The 21713-nt window shown below is 41.5% G+C and overlaps 1 protein-coding gene across 4 annotated transcripts in view; it reads right to left on the bottom strand.

Moving 5' to 3' along the window:
• Positions 1 to 184: 184 nt before the first annotated feature.
• VPS8 (VPS8 subunit of CORVET complex) overlaps positions 185 to 21713 on the bottom strand; it is a 93790-nt gene continuing 72261 nt past the window's right edge. For 3 of the 4 annotated variants that reach the window (XM_081006659.1, XM_081006657.1, XM_081006658.1), the window contains 6 exons: positions 17922 to 18002; positions 14998 to 15167; positions 14164 to 14332; positions 9160 to 9270; positions 5969 to 6049; positions 185 to 5494 (listed from right to left, as the gene is read on the bottom strand). In XM_081006659.1, the coding sequence (XP_080862785.1) occupies positions 5345 to 5494; positions 5969 to 6049; positions 9160 to 9270; positions 14164 to 14332; positions 14998 to 15167; positions 17922 to 18002 (762 nt within the window). In that variant the 3' untranslated portion in view covers positions 185 to 5344. The remainder of the gene's footprint in view (positions 5495 to 5968; positions 6050 to 9159; positions 9271 to 14163; positions 14333 to 14997; positions 15168 to 17921; positions 18003 to 21713) is intronic. The other variant, XM_081006660.1, reaches the window with a different exon arrangement.

Here is a 21713-nt window from a genome sequence, read left to right on the forward strand (position 1 = left end):
GGAATGTGCCCTCTCTTGTCTTCTTTATTTCACTTCCAACTGTCTTGCAACAGTTTAACAGATACCCATCTTGAGTTTGAAAGCAGTTGATAGTAGACTTCACCTGATCATGAATTCTGTAAATGGGACAAAGATTGCACCTCATCTTAAGAGTTGTTGTTTTTAAATAGGACACCATGCAATATTGTCACTGTGACATCAGAACATTTTAATGGGTTAGCTTGGGGATTGAACCTAAGACCTGCTGCATATAGAGCATCCTTCATCACTTGAATTATGACTCTTCTCCATGGGTACAAGTACACAAAGACATATTACTTATTTGCTTATACCAATCACAGAACAGAGTATAGTCAGTGGCAAACAGATCCTACTGCTAACCCATGCTGATACAGAAAAGTTTAAGGAAATACCACAGCAAAGGTAATATAAGAATAGGATAATTAAGAGTTGACTGACTTATCTGAACACTTGTAACTGAAATGGGTGAATGAGAATGACATAAAATAGATGTCTCCCACACCATAGATGTTTCCCAACTTCTGCCTACACAAGTCTTTTCTTCATCTATATTCCAAACATTGTAGCCAGAAGGTCATAACTGTGTGTTCATGTACAAATTTGCTTTGGGACATGGCTGAAATTGCTTTGCTGCAGCCTCAAGAAAGGGCATTTTTTTAGATTTCTAAATGCAACAGAAGGTAAAAGGGTATTGTGTTGCTCCCAGTCTCAATAGGGCTTTTTAAATCTAAAAATTGGTGGAATTCTTAATACTCTATTGGATTGGCTAATCTCCTAGCTCTCTATTAGCTCACCTTGCTTCCACATCCTGAATATGAAAGCACCCTCCTCTAGCACAATTAGCAAAGACCTTGGGCAGCTTAGCAAAGTTATTTTTATCAGTAGAACCTTCTCTTTCCTCTTTGCAAGTCATTTACAATGAAATAAGATAGATGAGTTCTTGCTTATTCCGCCAGTTAATAGAGCGCTAGACATTAAACAAAGATGAACATCCTACAACAAAAACATATTCAAATCAGCCTATCCTACACAATCAGGATTGCTTGATCATATTTAGCGAAAAGGTTCTTTTTCTCGTGGTTCTTTTTTTTTGGGGGGGATGCTTATGAGTAGTGTGAACAGCACTTTCTCAGAGACAATACTGGAGAATGGTAAGACAACCTGACTGCTAAAAGAGAGCAGGGGAGGGGGCTTTGTAAAGGCAGGAAACAGGAGGGGACATGAGAATCATGCACTGCATACACAGAGGCCAGATTACTCTTCCTTCTATACATGTAAAACCAATAAAGTATTTTCAGCATGATTTAGGCATTAGAATCCACAAGCTCAGGAACTAGTCAAAATAGATGATTTATAATGATTAAAAGGCAGGGGATTGGCACTGCTAGTGACATCAAAGACTTGAGTTAATGCTACAGAAACTGAATAGACTATCCTTGTGAATTATAAGTGGAAGGAAGCCATTATTCCACTTTCAGAAATACACACAGAGTGATCAGTAATAGTAATAATAAATTGTGTGTGTGTGTGTGTTTATATGAATGAGTTTAAATAGTAGTTACATTCTGACAAAGCTAGCCTGTTAGTCTATAGCAAAGGCTCAGAGTGGGAAATACTTAAAAACTAGTCCCAATAGGGAAGAGTTTTAAGGAAGGGTGCAGAGACCTTCCCCATGTGCAGTTTGGCCCAACAGGGCATGAAATCTGGAGTCAATGTCTGCAGCTTAAAGGTGAACACTGAGAAGTGCGAGCTTCCCTAAGGACCTCCAGCGTCAATAAAAAATTTCAACCATTTTCCTTTTGCTTAAAAACACTCTTCTCTTGTATGCAAGCTGTCCATTTCATGCTGTCAGCTTGCTCCTGCCCTCTATCCTCGCTCTTCCTCCTGAACTTCCATTACCAAGGTTGAATAAATAAAGCACATTCCCACTTATAAGGGACAGTAATCAAGCCAAACTCTTGGCTGCTGGGGCAGGGGAGAAGAGGCACAAAGAACACACAACAAAGCCTATTTTTTGAAGGATGCTTAGAGAAGTAGTTGACTAGCACCTCAAATCCTTCCCCTGCCAGCACATTCTGTTGCCACGACTGTCATTTCCTCCACAGTTCTTTTGGCATCTAGCCTTGCAACTGAAAGAACAGTTGGCATGACTTAGTGGGCCAGGGGCCTCCAGTTGTTAAACCTTCTGCTACACAGTCTCCAAATAGCAATATTATATTTGGCAGCTGGTTTTGATCCAAGTGCTTGGTTGAACAAGAGTACTCACAAATTTAAGACATCACACTACTATGCCTTAACAGGGATAAAGCTCCATTGAACTGAATGGGCAGGATTCACCTAATGAGCTCATTCGGTGGAAGCCTTGCACAAGGATTTCTGCTTGCGCAGCGGGGCTTTTCCCCTCTCGTCTCCTGGTACGTCACCTGAAATTGGCTCAGGGCGGGAGCACAGTGCATAGGTGGGAGGAGAGCTGGGATCACTCCATCGGACTGGAAGAGCCTGGTGCTGAATTCCACTCAATGGGTCTTGCTTATGAGCATTGCCCTGTAAGAACGTAAGCGGACCCCTGCCAGGTAAAACTAAATGACTATCTCATCCAGCATCCTTTCTTTGCACAGTGGCTATCCAGATATGTCTTGGGAAGCTCACAAATCTCTTTTCATACAATCATATTGAATTGGAAGGGTCCATGAGGATCATCTAGACCAACCCCCTGCAGTGCAGGAATCTTCTGCACAGTTTTACAGTGTGGTGTAGAAGCATTTCCTTTTGTCAGTCCTATTCAGCTTCATTTCATACATCCAGGTTCTAGCATTATGAAGGAGCAAGTAAAACTGGTTATCTATCCACTTATTATCCAAGCATAATTTTATAAGCCTCTGTTGTGTTTTCCCCTTACCTGCCTATTTTCTAAACCAGGGGTCAGCAAACATTTTCAGCAGGGGGCCGGTCCACTGTCCCTCAGACCTTGTGGGGGGGGCAGACTATATTTTGGGGGGGAAATGAACGAATTCCTATGCCCCACAAATAACCCAGAGATGCATTTTAAATAAAAGCACACATTCTACTCATGTAAAAACATTAGACAGGCCCCACAAATAACCCAGGGATGAATTTTAAATAAAAGGACACATTCTACTCATGTAAAAACACACTGATTCCCGGACCGTCCGTGAGCTGGATTTAGAAGGCGATTGGGCCGGATCTGGACCCCGGGCCTTAGTTTGCCTACCCATGTTCTAAATTAAACAGACCTAACACTGTAACATTCTCTAATTTGGGAGCTGGTCAGCTCTTTCTCATTTTGGTTGTATTTTCTGAACCTTTTCCAGTTCTCCAATATCTTTTTTGAAATGTGGCAACCAAATGTGTGGTCATACCATACATTTATATAATAGCATTTGATACTGGCACTTTTATTTAACTTACCTACTGCAGAAGCATTTCTTGCTAGAAATGGTAAGCATATTTTGATTAAGACCAAGAAAACCTGTTTACCAGGAGTTGATATTCCTTTACCATAAAATCAGTGGTCACCTAGGTGCCAAAGATCTTGCTTGATTATATAGCATGGACAAACATAAGCCAGGACTAAGAGGCATCAGTTCAAGAGGAGGCAGAAGTGTTCATACATATTTATACCTGAATACTTGCACAAGAAGAATGATATATTCACAGCATGATTACAATCCCCTTTCCATCAAGGGTGCAATCAAGGATGATGCTGAACATTTAAATAGGTAAGCTTTAACTGAAGAGGATTAGATCAGAAAATGGGTACCCAAGGCCTCATTTCATAATAATCCCACATCAATGAATGTTTTAAATAAATAAAATTGTATGCATATAACCTTTTCTCAATTTGTGCACTCCAGATGTACATACCTCTAGCATATGAGTAATCTGCAGCCATATGTGCATCAATTTCATTAATGCATAGTGGAGAACCATTTGCATCCTGAGAAAAGATGAGGGAACACAATACACACTGCAGTAACCTCTGGACACGGCAGTCAGTAGCAGGTCGCATGAAAAAACTGCTTGATGTGCTTTTTAATCTGCACTTGTTCTCCCTTTAGACAGGTTATCACAAAGACAGGAAACTCCTTAAACAAACAAGGGAAAACTGCCAACTACCAGCTTTTGGAGATGTAAGGACATTAAACAAGACACTAGTGGGAAGCTTATGCTTTACCCTGTAGGACCAGGAAAAAATCACCTTAAATTCATGTTAAAACCCATTCCTGTTGCAGGCTGCTAATGATGCCCTATCTACACAGAAGAGAGCGAGAGCGGAAGTGGGGTTGGGTGGGAATCATAAACCACCATCTGAAGCCTTTCCTTTAATTCAGTAGAGAGTTCATAATAGATAAATGAGCTAGGGGTGGGGTGGGATACAATGAAAGAGGATGTCCTTTCCATGCAGCTCAGTAACTCGGCAGCAGCAGCCGCCATCATAATGATGAATGTGCTGTTTTCTTTTGGTACACTAGAAACAGTGAGAGCTCTGTGGAAATGCTGGCACACAGCTAGTGCAGGCCTTACAACACACACAAGCTGGCACCAAATATTTGCCTCTCTCAAGTTGGCTGAGTGCTACATTACAATGTGCTTGGTTAGCAAAATTTCTGGTTCAGGATGCTAATGAGTAGCACTTTCCTGGAACGGCATCTGTCACAGCAAACCTTCTTGAGCCACTAGCACAAGGGCCAACAGAGATTTACTGCAATGGCTAAAATCAGAGGAAGAGCTAAAGCAGTTTCAGAAAAAATCATGCAGTTGGGGCATCCTTGGCAGTTCTGTCTTGCTTGGGTTCAGTTGCGTTCTCTGCATTCAGCTACCTATTAGAATACTGACTGTAGAGTTTCACAGCTTGTTCTAAATTAAAATGAGAGAAATGTCAACTTTGGATGACTGACATTTGTTGTATTCCCTTGGTTTTCTTCTCTAAGGGAACAGACTCCAATTATTTAAATAAGCTCTGGCTGCAGACACTTTATCCCTGGGGCTTAGTGCAGCTGCCCCAAGTACTGTTGTGTTCAGCTCCAGTGACGAACAGCATAGGTTTGACAGAGTAGTTTATAGCTTTCAGCAAAGCCCAATGGAAACAAGACTGAGAGATATTTTTTATGTCCCTTCTGCTTTGTTAAGCAAGTCACAGAGGGAAAATAATAGCTGGTCCTTACAAAGTTTCCGCATTGTTGCAACCTCTCATCTACTAAATACAAAGTGAAGTTCTCGGCAGCTTGTTCCACCATCAGGAGTACCGTCAAGTACTTTTCACGGTGCTGTTCTCATGCCCTGGAGCTCCATCAAATAGAGATTAGTCTTCCACTAGAGGAGGAGGAGTGAGGTGAAGTTGGAAGGTCTCATTCTGGAAGACACTATTCAGTGCAGAATCACCCTGCGAGATATGGAGGAGCCCATGTTTTTCTCCACCACGGTCCCGTGAGAGTTCAGTCAGAAGAGCCAACTACAAAACAAAAGAACACCACTTGGTATAGTGTAGGTAACGGAAATCATGTGAGGAACATATATTAGAGAGTGATGTGGGCAGTAAAAGCACTGACCTACTCAAAGGGGCAAACAATAATTTAGTACAAATAAAAAATAGTGCAAGTTGCTAATCAAAAACTACCAGGTCACAACCTCATCTACTGAGACAGCATTGATCAAATCACAGAAAATGCTCTAGCTGAGTTATAAAAGTAGGGGAAACGCTCTTTTCAAAAGTCAGCTGTGAAAGAAAGGTGTGCTTTGAGGAAACTAGACTCTCTTTTGAATAATCAAAAGAAACACACACTTCCAGTGGGTATGATGAACTTACTTTACCCCTGAAGGGGATAATACCCTTTCTTCCCTCCCCAAGTATCATCCTTGTGGTATATGAGAACACACCTCCAAACTAGTTCAAGTTTTACTTCATTGAGACATAAAATTATATTACCCTTGATGTTCCTCGGTACAGACGACAAAGCTGGTCAAAAGCTTGAGCTTGCTGTGGATCCAAGATGGCCTCAGAATTGGTCTATGAAGAAGTATTACAATGTCACCAACACAAAACATGTACATCAAATAGGGCTTCTACACTGTAGTGTCTTATCAGACCTGAGAAGTTCAATTACAGAAAGTTGGAGAAAACATGCTTCTAACTTTCACCCTGGACCAAACAAATATAGTTATTTCAGGACACCTTGCCCTATATATTGACCTAAACAAAGCCAGAGAATATCCCATTAAACTAAAAGATAAGCAAGTTACAATGAAAAATGATATTTTATGTCTGCAGTAATAAATATATTCTAGTCAATTCTTGTAGTATTTCATTTTCATTAAACACTTTTTATTTCATGCTCAGAACAGGCAAGGGCAGGAACAGGAACTGTGCTTGCCTGATATACAAGTGATGCACAAAAACTGTTGCTCTAGGAAATTCTCAACTTGCTGCTTTTAGCTGGATATATAGTGTGTGTGGACTGGAATGCAGCTGGCCAACCTCACTGGCCACTAGCCAAGAAACCTTCTGAGTCATATCAAGAGCTGGAAATATACAACATCTGGGTGTTAGATATGGAAAAATGGGTTGTGTTCCTCCTGGCCTTCCTGAATCTAGCAGCTTGCTAGACACCCTTGTTATGTAACTGGGTGGACCACATCCAAAAAACAACAGTTAAGAGGCTCCAATATGCCATATGTAGCAGTACCTAGTGTTTTATGCTTCCTATCTTTTATATCTCCTTCATGGATCACTGCCTTGTCGTGCCGAAGGGGCTTGAATAACTAGAGAAGCTATGAGCTATGCCGTGCAGGGCCACCCAAGACAGACAGGTCATAGTGGAGAGTTTTGACTAAACGTGATCCACCTGGAGCAGGAACCGGCAAGCCACCAAGAAAACTCCATGGACAAAAACAACAGGCATCTGGCAAATAGAAGGGGAAGAAATGGAGGCAGTGAGAGATTTTACTTTCTTGGACTCCATGATCACTGCAGGTGGTGACAGCAGTCACAAAATTAAAAGACGCCTGCTCCTTGGGAGAAAAGTGATGACAAACCTAGACAGCATCTTAAAAAGCAGACATCACCTTGCCAACAAAGCTCTGTATAGTTAAAGCTATGGTTTTCCCAGCAGTGATGTATGGAAGTGTGAGCTGGACCATAAAGAAGGCTGATCGCTGAAGAATTGATGCTTTTGAATTATGGTGCTGGAGGAGACTCTTGAGAGTCCCATGGACTGCAAGAAGATCAAACCTCTCCATTCTTAAGGAAATCAGACCTGAGTGGTCACTGGAAGGACAGATCCTGAAGCTGAGGCTCCAATACTTTGGCCACCTCATGAGACGAGAAGACTCCCTGGAAAAGACCCTGATGTTGGGAAAGATGGAGGGCACAAGGAGAAGGGGACGACGGAGGACGAGATGGTTGGACAGTGTTCTCGAAGCTACCAGCATGAGTCTGACCAAACTGCGGGAGGCAGTGGAAGACAGGAGTGTCTGGCGTGCTCTGGTCCATGGGGTCACGAAGAGTCGGACACGACTAAACAACAAACAAAATCTTTTATATATTCACAAAATTCTTGTTGGGAAACTCATTATTATTCCTGCTTTGGAATTGGGGATGGAGACTGAGTGAATTACTACTGCTTCGACTAATCACTCTTTACCAGCAGGTCCCAGGGCAGGTTACAACAATTTAAAATTCAGCATTAAAAAGTTAAAACATAATAGTCACAGGAATAGGACGTGTCCTAAAAATACACATTTCAATACACATGTCAAAGGCCAAGGTAAAAATGTGCATCTTCAGCATTTGCAGAAAGCTGTACACTGAAGTTGCCAGGTGTACCTTTGGGGAGGGAATTCCACAACTTAGTGGCTTGGCCAATACCAGGGAACTCAATTGCCCAGGTTGAAGCAGGAAGAAAGAGTGTTGCATTTGATTAACATCATCAAGAGAAGATCCAAGAACTCATCAAGATTGAAGGAAGAGCTTCATCTTGCACAGGCAGAGGCAAACTTGGCCCTCCCTCCAGATGTTTTGGGACTCCAAATCCCATCATCCCTAGCTAACAGGACCAGTGGTCAGGGGTGATGGGAGCTGTAGTCCCAAAACACATGGAGCGCCGAGTTTGCCTATGCCTGATCTTACAGAATAAAACACGGTATTGTTGAGCTACTCGTTCTGTCCTGTCCTGTGCATGTGCTTACTCAGAAGTGAATCCCACTGCTGAATGGAGTTTTCCTCCAGAAAAAGAGTGCACAGGGGTTGCAACCTTAATGTGAAAATTATGTACAATTATAAAGGAAAAAGAACATTTAAAAATCAGGCTGCAATTTCAGGATGACTGGGAGAAATTTACTGGTTTGGTGCAAAAGGTTCCTTGTCAGAGCACAAAGGCACTTCTATTTGCATAAGACAATCCCCAATTGCTGCTGATTCCTCCCTCCATCCTGCTGCAGACCCCCCCTGCTCATCGCATCCCACATTGTCTTGACCCTCCAGAACAGCTTTTAGGGGAGAACAAGTGGCTGAAGGGGGAGACCAGGCAAAGCTCCACTGTACAAGCGGAATAAGCTATTCTTTTCTGGATCCAACCCATCATTTAACAGAGCAATTCCAGTTAAGATTTATATCCACAGATTATCAATATTATAATACCGACTAACAAAATTATGATCAAGTATTGGGACTCAACTGTTCTATGTCTTATGTATTTTCTCCCCTCTCCCTTCTCTTTTATTTCAGTTTAGTGTATTGTGAATATGAATAAGGACTTTCTTTTGAGCAATCTTGAAGGCTCTGCTTGATCTTTTTAAAATAGTTAAAATAAAGAATTCAACATAAAAAGAACTATCAAGGGCTTATTTGCTGACATTTACTTTCACAACTCTCCAGGTCCATTTTCCACAATTTTTTTAAAATGGAGAGTGAATAAGAATTTGTACTACACATTAACTCTCCATGTGCCAGTAGCTTTCCAAATCACAGATACTAACAACTACAAATCTACTGCTGCTATGTGATCTATTGTCTCTCTTTAGAGACCTGCAACAGACACACACACAGAAGTGGAAGGTAATTTGTTATTATCCAAAGACAAGAAAATGTAACATAACTATCTCCCCTTTGCTGTTTCTTACTTGTGTGTAACCATCAATCAGATTGTTCTTGGGGCTGATGAGCTGATATATTGCGGGCAATTTTCCTGTTGTCATGGAAACGAGCACTGCAGGGCATTTTCTTCCTTTTAACTAAACGAAAGCTTTTTATTCAATGCTGCTGGAAATCTCTTAGCCAATCTGACATCTGTGTCATTACACAGAGTATAAATGCCGAAACCTGCATGCATACATTAGGCTGCAGTTTTCACTTCAAACGCAAGGAGCCAGCTAAGCAGCTAACAACAGGTGATGCAGATATATTAGCTTGCTCAGAATCAGGTTGAACTGGATTACATCCTATTTGCAAAAGTGACTTAACAGCCCTTTTTGTAAGTCATTCTAAAGAGGTTTTATTTGTTCGTTTGGAATCTCGCAAATGTGACATGTAATCCTTGAAACAGAAGTTCCCGCCTCAATGTTTCTAGAGTCTAGATTCAAAGAATCTGTTAGAGATAAGAATTTCTAATCCTACAAGTATATGCAAATCTCAAAAGATGTGAACACGTCTTTGTGGCTCCCAGTACATTTCCGAGCACAATTCAAAGTGTTGGTGCTGACCTTTAAAGCCCTAAACGGCCTCGGTCCAGTATACCTGAAGGACCACCTCCATCGTTCTGCCCGGACACTGAGGTCCAGTGCCAAGGGCCTTCTGGTGGTTCCCTCACTGCGAGAAGCCAAGTTACAGGGAACCAGGCAGAGGGCCTTCTCGGTAGTGGTGCTTGCTCTGTGGAACGTCCTCCCAGCAGATGTCAAAGAGAAAAATAACTACCAAACTTTTAGAAGACACCTAAAGGCAGCCCTGTTTAGGAAAGCTTTTAATGTTTAATAGGTTATTGTATTTTAGTGTTTTGTTGGAAGCTGCCCAGAGTGGCTGGGGGGACCCAGCCAGATGGGTGGGGTATAAATAAGAAATTATTATTATTATTATTATTATTAGTAGTAGTAGTAGTAGTAGTATCCTGCAGTACACATCTAGTTTAGCAAGGCTAGTATTCCTTTCTGGACACACATTGTTTCTAGTTTCTATTTGCCTTTTAAAGAAATACAATAAGCAGTAAGGCTAAAATAAGGATTACTTGCCTATGTTTTTATGCGAACAGGTTTAAGTAACTAGAGCTAGATGTTACACTACACAATTCTAGTAGTGAGAACAAGAAATGGTCTACAGAGTCACATCAATCATCCTGAAGCCCAGAAGTCAATCATCCTGACAAGCAGCAGGTTGAAACTAGCTCACTAGTCTGTCAGGAAAACATTTTCCCAGTACAGCTACCAGCTTTTCTTAATAGCAAATGCCAGAGATCAAGCTGGGAATAGTAGCTGTTCCTCCGTGTACCCATTTCCTGGTTATGTGAGAAACAGTGCAATCTTATGTATGCTTACTTGGAAATAAATCCCACTGGGTTCAATGGGACTTACTCCCAGATAACTATGCAGAGGATTACAGCCAATGTCTCATTTCAGTTCCAGTATCTTCTCTCCCCTTTCATTCATTTTTGTTTTCTCAACCACACTGTGTAGAGTGAGCAGAGTGGCTGCAGGATTTTGTTTATTCACACACCATTAAGGAAGGGTTGCACACTGATGATTTTATACATTGATTCCAAGATGTGAAGAATATGTGCCCTATTATCACATGATGGGAACCTATGACTGACTGTACATTTCATATATGAATGGAGTGGCAGCTCACATGCATGAGACTTTACAATCTTATGTATTCTACAGAATTTTCTGCAGGACTTATGTTTCAGTCTTAAACTGCAGGACTTATTGGCCAAATATGAAGTAGTTCTTACCTTTGTACAACCACTATACATCAGTGTAGGTGAGTAATGAACCAACAGCCACGTAAAATGTATTTCAGTCAAATAAATACCAAGACAGTCAAGCTTACATATTAAAATATATATATCCAAGTGAACTCTTGCCTTCAGCAAAGGTGTATATACATACACAGTGATCTTCTTCAAGTCAAGATTGCAAAGGCAAACAAAAAATTATTTCAACTTAGAGTCATGTCAATTCCATAAAGATCAATGGCAGAGTTGAAAAAAACACAATGTTATTTGGCAAACTGCAGATAAATAGCAGACACAGTGACAGATGAAAGGCCTGGAATTTATACTCAAGGCAACATCTGTCATTGCATTGACAAACTTATACTTCGGTTTAATCTGGAAAACTCTCCAAAGGCTCCTTTAAAAAAGAAGGCACTTTCACATAAAGCCCAAGAAGATCTGGCTTAAATTAACAATCAAAGGCCCCAGAAAAGCACAGAGAACTAGCAAAGTTTCTCATGCCTTTACGTTTTTTCTGTCTCAGCCTCTGGTATATCCTCTTCAGAAAGTGGCAGTTACCTTCAATTACTAGGATCAGTAACTAGGTTGAAATAAATGTTCTAACATGCACACAAAGCACAGATTAAGACGCCTAAGAAAAGAGACAGAAAGACCACTGCAATAAGTCACCATTGGTGGCCTCCAGTCACTCTAAGGGAATTATTGGGGAAGCTGCCTCACTATTAGCCTGTACAATCAGTCCATAAAGACTAGGTAAGCATTATCCTCTTCTAGATAAGTAAGTGTGTTTAGAGGGAGGCTGCCTCCTGTACCCCCAACAGAGATTTATGCTGCTGGCTAAGTTGCCTTGGTCTGTGCTGCCATCTGTCATTTCCAAAATTGTTCCTGCTGGCGGTTCCTGGCTGTGCGCAGCTCCTGCCTGGAGCAACCTGCTACAAACTCAGTCTGCTTTTCTATCTTTACTCTGCCCTTCCTCACTTGAGCTGGAGAGGAAGGGTGGGCAATGCTAGTACACTTGCGCCTGTTACAAAGTCCAGTTACGGTTATTTTCAAGAACAAAAGCTGCATCACATCCCAGCCAAGTGATCGGGAGAAAACTGCCCTAGGAATTAAGTTGGGGACAACCTCTTAGGAATGGAATGCGAGCTTTGGAAATACACTTAAAACGCTGAGTCCTTAAAGCCATTGAATGTTCATACACCCATTTCTTTAAACCACCCATTTCCTGGCATACCCATTGTTTTTCAATATGGCTGCTGAAAAGGATGCTCACAGGAGAGAGGGAGGGAGAGATAAAGAATAGAGTGTGTTGGGTTGCTGTCAGTTCACATATAAATCTCAACACTACTTCAAAATTCAAGCTGACAGTCCATTTCGGAGGAGCAGAAATGGTACTAAGAAATACACTCCAGATGCTTGGTGGCATTTCCCAGCACTAATGCATTTTTGCTCAAAGCATTCTAAAGAAAATATAACACCCAAACTCGGAACTTTACAGGTAGTCCAAGAGTGCCCTCTATTTGACCATGAACAAACATACTTTAAGTATAAAAAGAAGCCCTGATGGATCAGACCAAAGACCTATCTAGTGCAGCATTTTGTTCCCATAGTGGCCTTTGGGAAGCCCATAATCCATAGAAAGGTATCTGATAGAATGACAACAGAAGGAAAATATAGCAGGATTATACATAGAATTCACTAAGCCCAAACAACGAAGGGTTCGAAGTACTGTACTATGTTGTAGGGGACCTACTATAGCAAATAGTATTATCTTAGACTGCTGAAGGACTTTCAAGTGTCCACCATGTTCTCCAGTTTCTAACAGCTGAAGTGCATTAATTTTAAAGCTGGCAGCTTAAGATGCATGCTACAAACAAATAGCTCATCGGAAGGAAGTTATTTGACCATTAGAGTGTTATTTGAATTACTTGTACTTCAATGCAAATGGAGTAAAGCAATGAAGTCACTAGAAGAATCATTGGTCTGGACACTTAATTCAATGCAAATCTGTTCTCTGTTCAAGTTGTTGTGGAAACAGAGTGCCGTCAAATCCCGAGGCCATGAGATCTTGTTGGATAGATACATCAGGCATTCCTTACAATAGCTACAAACATCGACTCCCACTGCAACCATCCTTTGGCTGCATTGTATATTAGTCCTCTCTCATCCAATTCAAGCGTATAACATTTATACTCTAAAATCAGGATTTTCTACTACTTTGCTTTAGCAGCTGGATTACTTAAAGCTTCTGAATTATCATTAAGCAGCTTGCAAACTGAACATGAGTCAGCATTGTGATAAAAAAAAGCCAAATGCAATTTTGGGAGGCATTTAGTAGAAGCACTGTATCTAAAAAGCATTTTCTACATTTTAATTTTTCAATAAGGATGTTGTGCTCTTTCACACACAAATAATCCGTGATGAAAACTGCACTACGGGAAGGATTTCTCTCCACTTGGAGTAATTCAGACATGAGTATACACAGAATCCACTTTAACTTGACCCACATATAGAATCACAGAGTTGAAAGGAGCTCGAGGGTCATCTAGTCCAACCCCCTGCAATGCAGGAATCTCAAGTAAATCATACATGACAGATGGCTATTCAACATCTGCTTAAATCCCTCCAAGAAGGATGGTCCACCACCTCTTGATCACCCCTGGAGGAATGTTACACAAAAAAGCAGGACTGTCAGAAGCCATGCTGTCTCCAGAGCTTCAAAATCAATTCCACAGCCTCATCTCAGACACTGATTCTTGGCCAGAGGAGCAAGAACAGCAGTTGCAGACCTCAAAACACACCAAAGTGGCAGCTGAGGGTTCAGTGCACATAATGATTCCTGCTGCTCCCCAGTATTTATTTTCATGTCTGCCTACAATTTGAATGAATGCCTTGTCTACTACGACACATGGAAGACTTTTAGGTTGCTAGCACGTGTGGAAAGCACTCATACAGCACATGGCAAGAAGCCATCATTTGCCTTTCATTGTTCCATAAATAAATGCATGTCCCATTTTTTAAAAAAACCTTCAATTCAAACACGGCAGGAACTTATCAAGCCACACCAAAAGCTTCTTGAATGATGGAAGTGTAGACAAAAGAAGCTTCATTTTACTGAGGTGCTCCTAAACTCAGGTGTAACTTCAGCCTTCTAGGAAAGGTTCACTTCTGCAAATCTTACCTGTGCCAGAGATACAGGAGTTCCCTTCTTCATTTCTAAGCAAGCACCGCTTAGTTTTCCTCCTTTGTTACTTGCATTGCATTTAAAACAAGTCCATCTCATCTGACCGTCTGTTTCAGTGCCACACTCTTTACTCAGGAGGCAGAGAGAATGGTACAAGTGGCCACAGCTGTTACAAAAAAAAGAAAGAAATTTAATTGCACACATATATTAACTAGATGCTCTGCACACCAGAGCACATTTGTTTTATAAAATTAATTCTAAATAGGTTCCAGTAAACCAAATGTCACACTACTGTCAAGAGAAACAAACGTATTTTAAAAGACATTAATCCTGCAATCCAAAACACAGAGTAAGAAGACCCTTTTAATATAGTGGAGTAAGCATACTTTTGTCCATTTATTCTCTGTCACAAACATTTTCTGGATCTCTATTTGCCAAATGACCACCTAACGATTAAAGAGAAATTAGTCTCAGTCATCTATAAAAGCCCTTCAGAAATACTTGTTTCTGTTGGCTAAAAGTCTCATAAGTTTTACATTCGGGGGGATTTTAAATTCTTGAGATTAGAATTCTGGAAGCTTAATCAATGTTTTAAATTTTCTATATTGTATGTTTTATTGTTGTAAGCCGCTTTAAGATCAGCATGATGAAAAGTGGGATATAAAATTTAAAAATAAATAAAAAATACAAACCCTGAAGGCATACAGAGCCCATTAAATCAGGCCCCCTCACAGTGCAGCAAGACAACAACCACCTCTATGTATCTTAACTATATGAAACTTCAGGACCTCTTGTTGCTAGCACCTCTTATTGCCTTTTCTCAACAGTTACCTGAAGACTATGATTTGGTCAGCAGTCTCTTGTCTTCTCTTGTACTGCTGTAGACAAATACAACAGTAATCTTGCTTGGGGTTCAGCCCTCTAGTCACAGATGCTTTCAAATTACGTAAGGACCAGTGGAGGTCATGGTTGAGTAGGTTGGTTGTAGTCTCCAAGAGAGTCTGATCAAGCACAAGGACAATACGAGAAAGACATCACTTAACCTGTTAGCCATGCTCCATAAATTCTGCATGCGGCAAAACATCTCATAGAGATTAAATGAGGGGAGAAACAACACTTTTAGGTATCTTAATGACAGATCCTGCTATTTTATACATAATATATGCTGTCAAATATCACTGTGTGGCCATTTTATAACAGGTCAGTCTATAGTACTGTAATTGGAGCTTATCCAATAGAATGGTGTCTTCCTAGCTCACACATTTTGAGCCTTCGGGCTAAACCAATTTCGTATTTGTGTAAAGTGGAGAGAAAAACAAGCTATTCTTATGCTAATGAGAAGGTGTTTGGGATTACAACAGAGCTCAAGCATAAATTGGACCCATCAAAGTGATACTCTAAAACAAACACACATAATGTTTAAATGATATAACACCACCACCAGCCACTTTCAATATGTCTGCATCATGTGCAACACCCCATTGTACTGGATGGGCTCCAATTGTAGAACTTTGTGTGGTTAGGGCTATCATATGGGGGTTACAAATGTTTATCTGTCAAACTTGCATGCTACCCTTCCCCATAGAAGTTCAGGCGGCGTGCATGGGATTATCCACATTTATCCTTGCAACCACATCCGCCAGGTGCATAGATGACACTCCCTGGTACCCAAACCATGGTTTGGCAACCAGGTCCAACCAGGCATGCTGTTCCCCACCTCCTTCCCCCTCCTCTCATTCAGGCTTCTCTCCATCACCCCTCCACCTCCATCTCAATCTTTTTAACTTTTGGAGACAGCTTGTTTCATCTATGTGAATGAGGGTACAGCTGACTTACAACACTGAACTGTAACACGCCATGTAGGATTCCTTTGAGGGCAGCCATGCGCTCTAAATGTGTGGGGTATGGGTATGACCTAGTTAATGCTTACGCTCACCATACAATCATAAAATTGTGAAAGGGACCCCAAGGGTCATGTAATCCAACCCATGCAATGCAGCTTTTTGAAGATGACTGCCCCATCCCATGCAAAACTAGAATATGTTTGTGTGATAGTTATTTGTTTCATACATTCCTGTGATTTATGTATAGTGCTCCTGGGGTTGGCTCACACGCAGACACACCTATCCTACACAGAAGTGTGTATGCACAACAACAGCACTGGGGGGTGGCACCCCCACTCAGTCTCCTAGCCAGCAACTTTCTCAGACTTCCAGCTTAGTACCAGCGTCACTGGAAGAAAGCAATATGGAGGCACCCTAAGCAAATTCCTAATTAAATGCCAGAGCAATGCAAGAGTTGAATATGGCAGAGAAGACTCCCAGCTACAGAACTTTAAATGGTACTGAAGTATGCCTTCCGATGGCTCATGAAAGCAAATTCCCAGCGAGGAAATTAAATAAATTCCTCACACCTCCTCATGCCCAGAGGGGCTGCGTCTGCTGATGAGTTAGTGCCATTTCTCTCTGTGCCTCTTCCCCTTCTTCAGAACAAGCTACAAAGGTGGTTTTGTGCATCATACCTGGAAATCACAATTAAGAACTGTCTTGCTACTTTGAGAATGAGAGGAGAAGCCTAAAGCTCCCAAGGGAAAACATGACTGCAAGGGAAGTGAGGAGTGAGCTTTTCTTCGTTCTATTCTGGGCTCAAAAATGGCTACAAGACTCTCCTATTGAGAATACATCCAGGGATCAAAAGGCTAAGGTATAAATAGCAACTACCAGTAAACAATCTATTCATCTGAAAAAGAAAAAAAAAGCAAGTTTCCATACTATCACGGTCATAGAGGGAAGATGATTTCTGACCAAAGAAATGGGCTCAAAAAACTAGAAGGATATGCTTAGATTTGCTCTAAGTGTGGTAAAACAGAACAGAATTTCTCATGTGATGGCACAAGCAGGGGCCTTCAGTAAGTGGGGATCTGATCTTTTATAGCTGCCATTTTAATTATTGTATATTGAATTTGGTTGGATTTCATATTGTTAGCTGCCCTGAGCACCCTTCAGGGAGGAAGGACTAGGTATGAATTTAATAAACAATAAACACAAATAAACTGCATTAGATAAAATTTCAAAATGCAGCTCCCCACTTAGTGGGGGAAATTGAACGATGAGCTCATCAAAGCAGGGGAAATTAGTGGCAAAATTCTGGTGAGAGAAATATTCAAAGGTAACTCCTCAGCCCAAGGTGGCAAGATGTACTCCTCACTGCTACCACCACCTCACCTGGAAGGAAAGCAAGCGACAGAAGCACACCTGTGCTGTGAACCTGCTCCTTCAGAGAGCAAGAGCATGTCCAGAAGAAACAATCCTACCATCCCCAAGTCAGCTGTTTAGCAAGAACGGTACATTTGTTGCACTGCACATTGTCTACAGAGGCCTTAAGGTAAATAAAAAGCAAACATGAAGTGAGGGACAGACCTCTGCTGGAGATCCTAGGCAGCTTCTACCAGTCAGCAGACAGTGCCGAGTGAGATAGACCAGTAGTCTAAGTTAGTATAAAGGAAGCTTCATAGGGTATCTGATAACCTACAGGTACTGTCATGTCCAAGACAACAAAAACTTGCTTGTTAACACATGCTTTCATCATACCTGGTGGAAGATTCATTTAATAGTCAATTAACTGTTTGGTTAATTAACACAAAGGGGATAATGTGGATAACACCACTCAATTTCTCTTCCATTAGACAAAAAGCCCTTCAATTTTTAGGCAAGATCGCTTTACCTTAGTAGGAAGAAAAAGCCCATTTTACTTACTTGTTCATAATTAAAGCTGTCTAGCATGCCCAGAACAAGACCCTGAATTTCTCCCAGTTTTCCTCTTCCATAGACTGGATCCTGTAAAAAGTATTGCAAGCCGATGTTAATCAACTTCAGTGAAAACAAACTGAAAAACTACTACACACACCAATGCCAGGAGGGGAGGGGCAGATAAGGGGAAATGTTTGGTTAATAGCTATTGACTTCTCTGGCTGCGATAAAAACATACAACCTCTTATCTAATCAAACTGCTAGTGCATGAGAAACAGAGAGATCTATATCTTCTAAATATAGTCAAGTGTTTGTTCACATAAATATTTCTCTGTGACTGAAGTAACAGCACATAACTCAGATAACCCCAAATTCACTCAGGGCAGATTCAGAAGACTATGTGGAGGGTGGTGCAAGCCCCCACATTCTGGATATGCAGTAAGCTTACCTGTCAAAGGTTCTCTTAGTTCGTTGATTCCAAGGTTGCTTCCCAACAAGGTTTACTACAAGGTTCCAGCCTAACAATGATCCCTAAAAGACCTTGTCCTAGAGATGAATCTGTTTTGCCCAAAAGGGTTTTCCTATCCTTCCAAGCGACTGAAAGGAATGCAGTGAAGAGAATGGAATTTCCCTGCTGAACTCCTTGATTCAATAAGAATTCTTTTCTAAACAATTTTTGGTTTGGTCATGCATGAGATCTAATTAAAGCATGATGACATATTGCCTCAGGAGAGAAAGGTCAACAGGATTTTCATTATTTACAGTTTTATAGTAATCTTGTCTCATACTTTTTATAGCTCTCTGCTTTCCATTTTTTAAATCTGCAGCTCTTGCAGGAAAAAACTCACACCCACATATGTTATTGAAATATGTTCTAAAAGCTTAAAGCAATGCAGCAAGATTACAGTTTTAGCACATGGGAGCTGAACTCAGTTTTAAATTTAAAGTCAACACTTGGGCTTTTTAATGTAGCAGGAAAAGGCAGTGTAAGAACCAGTGGATGAACCAGTGGATGAAAATAAAATATGCAGAAATAAAATATTTTATTCAACAGTAAGGACGAAGGTCCGTATAGTAAAAGCTATGGTTTTCCCAGTAGTGATGTATGGAAGTGAGAGCTGGACCATAAAGAAGGCTGATCGCCGAAGAATTGATGCTTTTGAATTATGGTGCTGGAGGAGACTCTTGAGAGTCCCATGGACTGCAAGAAGATCAAACGTATCCATTCTTAAGGAAATCAGCCCTGAGTGCTCACTGGAAGGACAGATCGTGAAGCTGAGGCTCCAATACTTTGGCCACCTCATGAGAAGAGAAGACTCCCTGGAAATGACCCTGATGTTGGGAAAGATGGAGGGCACAAGGAGAAGGGGACGACAGAGGACGAGATGGTTGGACAGTGTTCTCGAAGCTACAAACATGAGTCTGACCAAACTGCGGGAGGCAGTGGAAGACAGGAGTGCCTGGCGTGCTCTGGTCCATGGGGTCACAAAGAGTCAGACACGACTAAACGACTAAACAACAACAACAAGGACGATTACTGAGACACGGGTGGCGCTGTGGGTTAAACCACAGAGCCTAGGACTTGCCGATCAGAAGGTCGGCGGTTCAAATCCCTGCGACGGGGTGAGCTCCCATTCCTCGGTCCCTGCTCCTGCCAACCTAGCAGTTCGAAAGCACATCAAAGTGCAAGTAGATAAATAGGTACCGCTCCGGCGGGAAGGTAAACGGCGTTTCCGTGTGCTGCTCTGGTTCGCCAGAAGCAGCTTAGTCATGCTGGCCACATGACCTGGAAGCTGTACACCAGCTCCCTCGGCCAACAAAGCGAGATGAGCGCCGCAACCCCAGAGTCGGCCATGACTGGACCTAATGGTCAGGGGTCCCTTTACCTTTAAGGACGATTACAGACCATTTAAGGAGAGTTACCTTTGGTGGACAGGGATAGATATACTCTACAATACAAATTTTATGGAGAAACATTAGTTTTGCACAGCACGAGACTAAGTTGACTGGACTAATCTAGAAGACTCAAATACATGTCAGCAGTGCCTTATAATTAATGACCTAAAGGAGCTTATGCTACTACCTGTAGAGATTAGAGAGGAGTGATAAAAAAATTAAAGGATTAGATGGCATATTCAGGATTCTTCCAAGTGCTGTACATGACAATTCAGAATACCTGAAAGCCACATAGATTTGTCCCTGTACTCTAGGGACTTGGGGACTAGCTGGATAAGCAACAGTGGCTTAGTCCCAAACATCAACTGTTGTTTTAAAACACTTTCCCTCCCTTTCTCTTGCTATCCTTGCTTCCCACACCTACAATATGATGCTAGATTGCTAAGCCACGTGCAGTCAAAGCTGCTTTTTGGACAGGCTCTGAGCCGGGGCGTAGCTAAAAGAAACATAAATGATTATGAGCTACAAACGAGGCTACAAAATCCCCATACACGCCTGTTTGGTTGGGAAGCCTCTACATTAGGTTGTTAAGTTTCCTGTTTAACAAATGCACTCAAGTTATAATTTTTACTAGGTCAACCTAAACCTTCTCCCTGATCTGCAAGGAAGCAGTGGCGCATACCAATGATCCATTCACACAAAGGGAGCGGAGTCTTCTGGGGTCACATTCTGTTTTCAGTAAGTACTTTTCATTTTAGCATGCATAATTTAAAAGCGGCAGCATAGAAAGTGCATCATGCTGAGGCACCATATAAATTATGGAGAGTGACTGGGAAGTCTGGGCCCTTAGCACAGCATGTACGTGATCCATGACATATAGCAAGCTATTTTTATCTGTTAAGCGAGCCAGCTCCTCTTTTCTGAGGCACTCAATTCAAGAGTGTGCACATGTCAAGGGACGCCAAGCGCTAGTTAGAAAGGAAACCGAGGAGGACAGAGCAGCAAAGAGATGGCAGTGAAGACTGTGACATGTATGGATTGCTCCAGACATTAATCCCAGCTGACAAAATGATAACACCCCAGATGTCTTTTTAACAAGCTACAGGAGAGGTGGGGAACCTTAACACCCATAATAGCATGGAACCAGGTTACCTGAAAGACCCACTTCTTCCAAGGTACTTACCCAGACACTGAGACCCTTTTCTAGATCAAGTGAATTGCTACTGGTGGCTAATTGAGAAATGGCCTTTTTCATGGTGACACCTTAGTTAAGGAATGCCCCCCCCCCCCGATGCTTGCCTATCACGTTCTTTACTCTTTTCATTACCAGGTGAAGACATTTTTAGATTCCACTGAATTTTATATTCTGCTTCTAGTGTTGTTGTTGTTTATCTTGTTATACTGTTTTACTTGCTGCTGCTGAAGTTTTTTATTTTTATTTATTGATCGATACGATAATCTTTGTTGTCATTGTCCCATGCAGAACAACGAAATTGAAAAAATCTACATCAGACATTCAAAAACCAACAAGCCTGCTCTCCCAGCTATCCCAGCCTGGTTAGCCCCCTAAAAACTCTGATACCCCATAATTAAATACAATAGACTCCCATAGAGACTACCTTACACTGTGTTTAAAACCAAAATTGCATTTCAATAGAAACTGCTTCTCAGGTGGCTAGTCCTGGTCTTTATAACCCTGTACCTTCTCTTCCAGAAGGCAGAAGCTGAAAGAGATCATTTCCGGGGTGCGCACTGTCCTGCACTATCTCTGCAGCTTTCTTACGGCACCTGGAAGCACAAATTTGATCCAAGGTGGGAAGAGTGCACCCAATTATTCGCTCCGCAGTCTTTACTAATTGTGTCAGGGAACTGCCATCAGCTCAGAGGTGAGAGGTGGAAGGG

The sequence above is a fragment of the Podarcis pityusensis genome (genome assembly GCF_964106645.2).
Source record: "Podarcis pityusensis genome assembly, chromosome: 5".
In the NCBI taxonomy this organism is placed as follows: Eukaryota; Metazoa; Chordata; class Lepidosauria; order Squamata; family Lacertidae; genus Podarcis; species Podarcis pityusensis.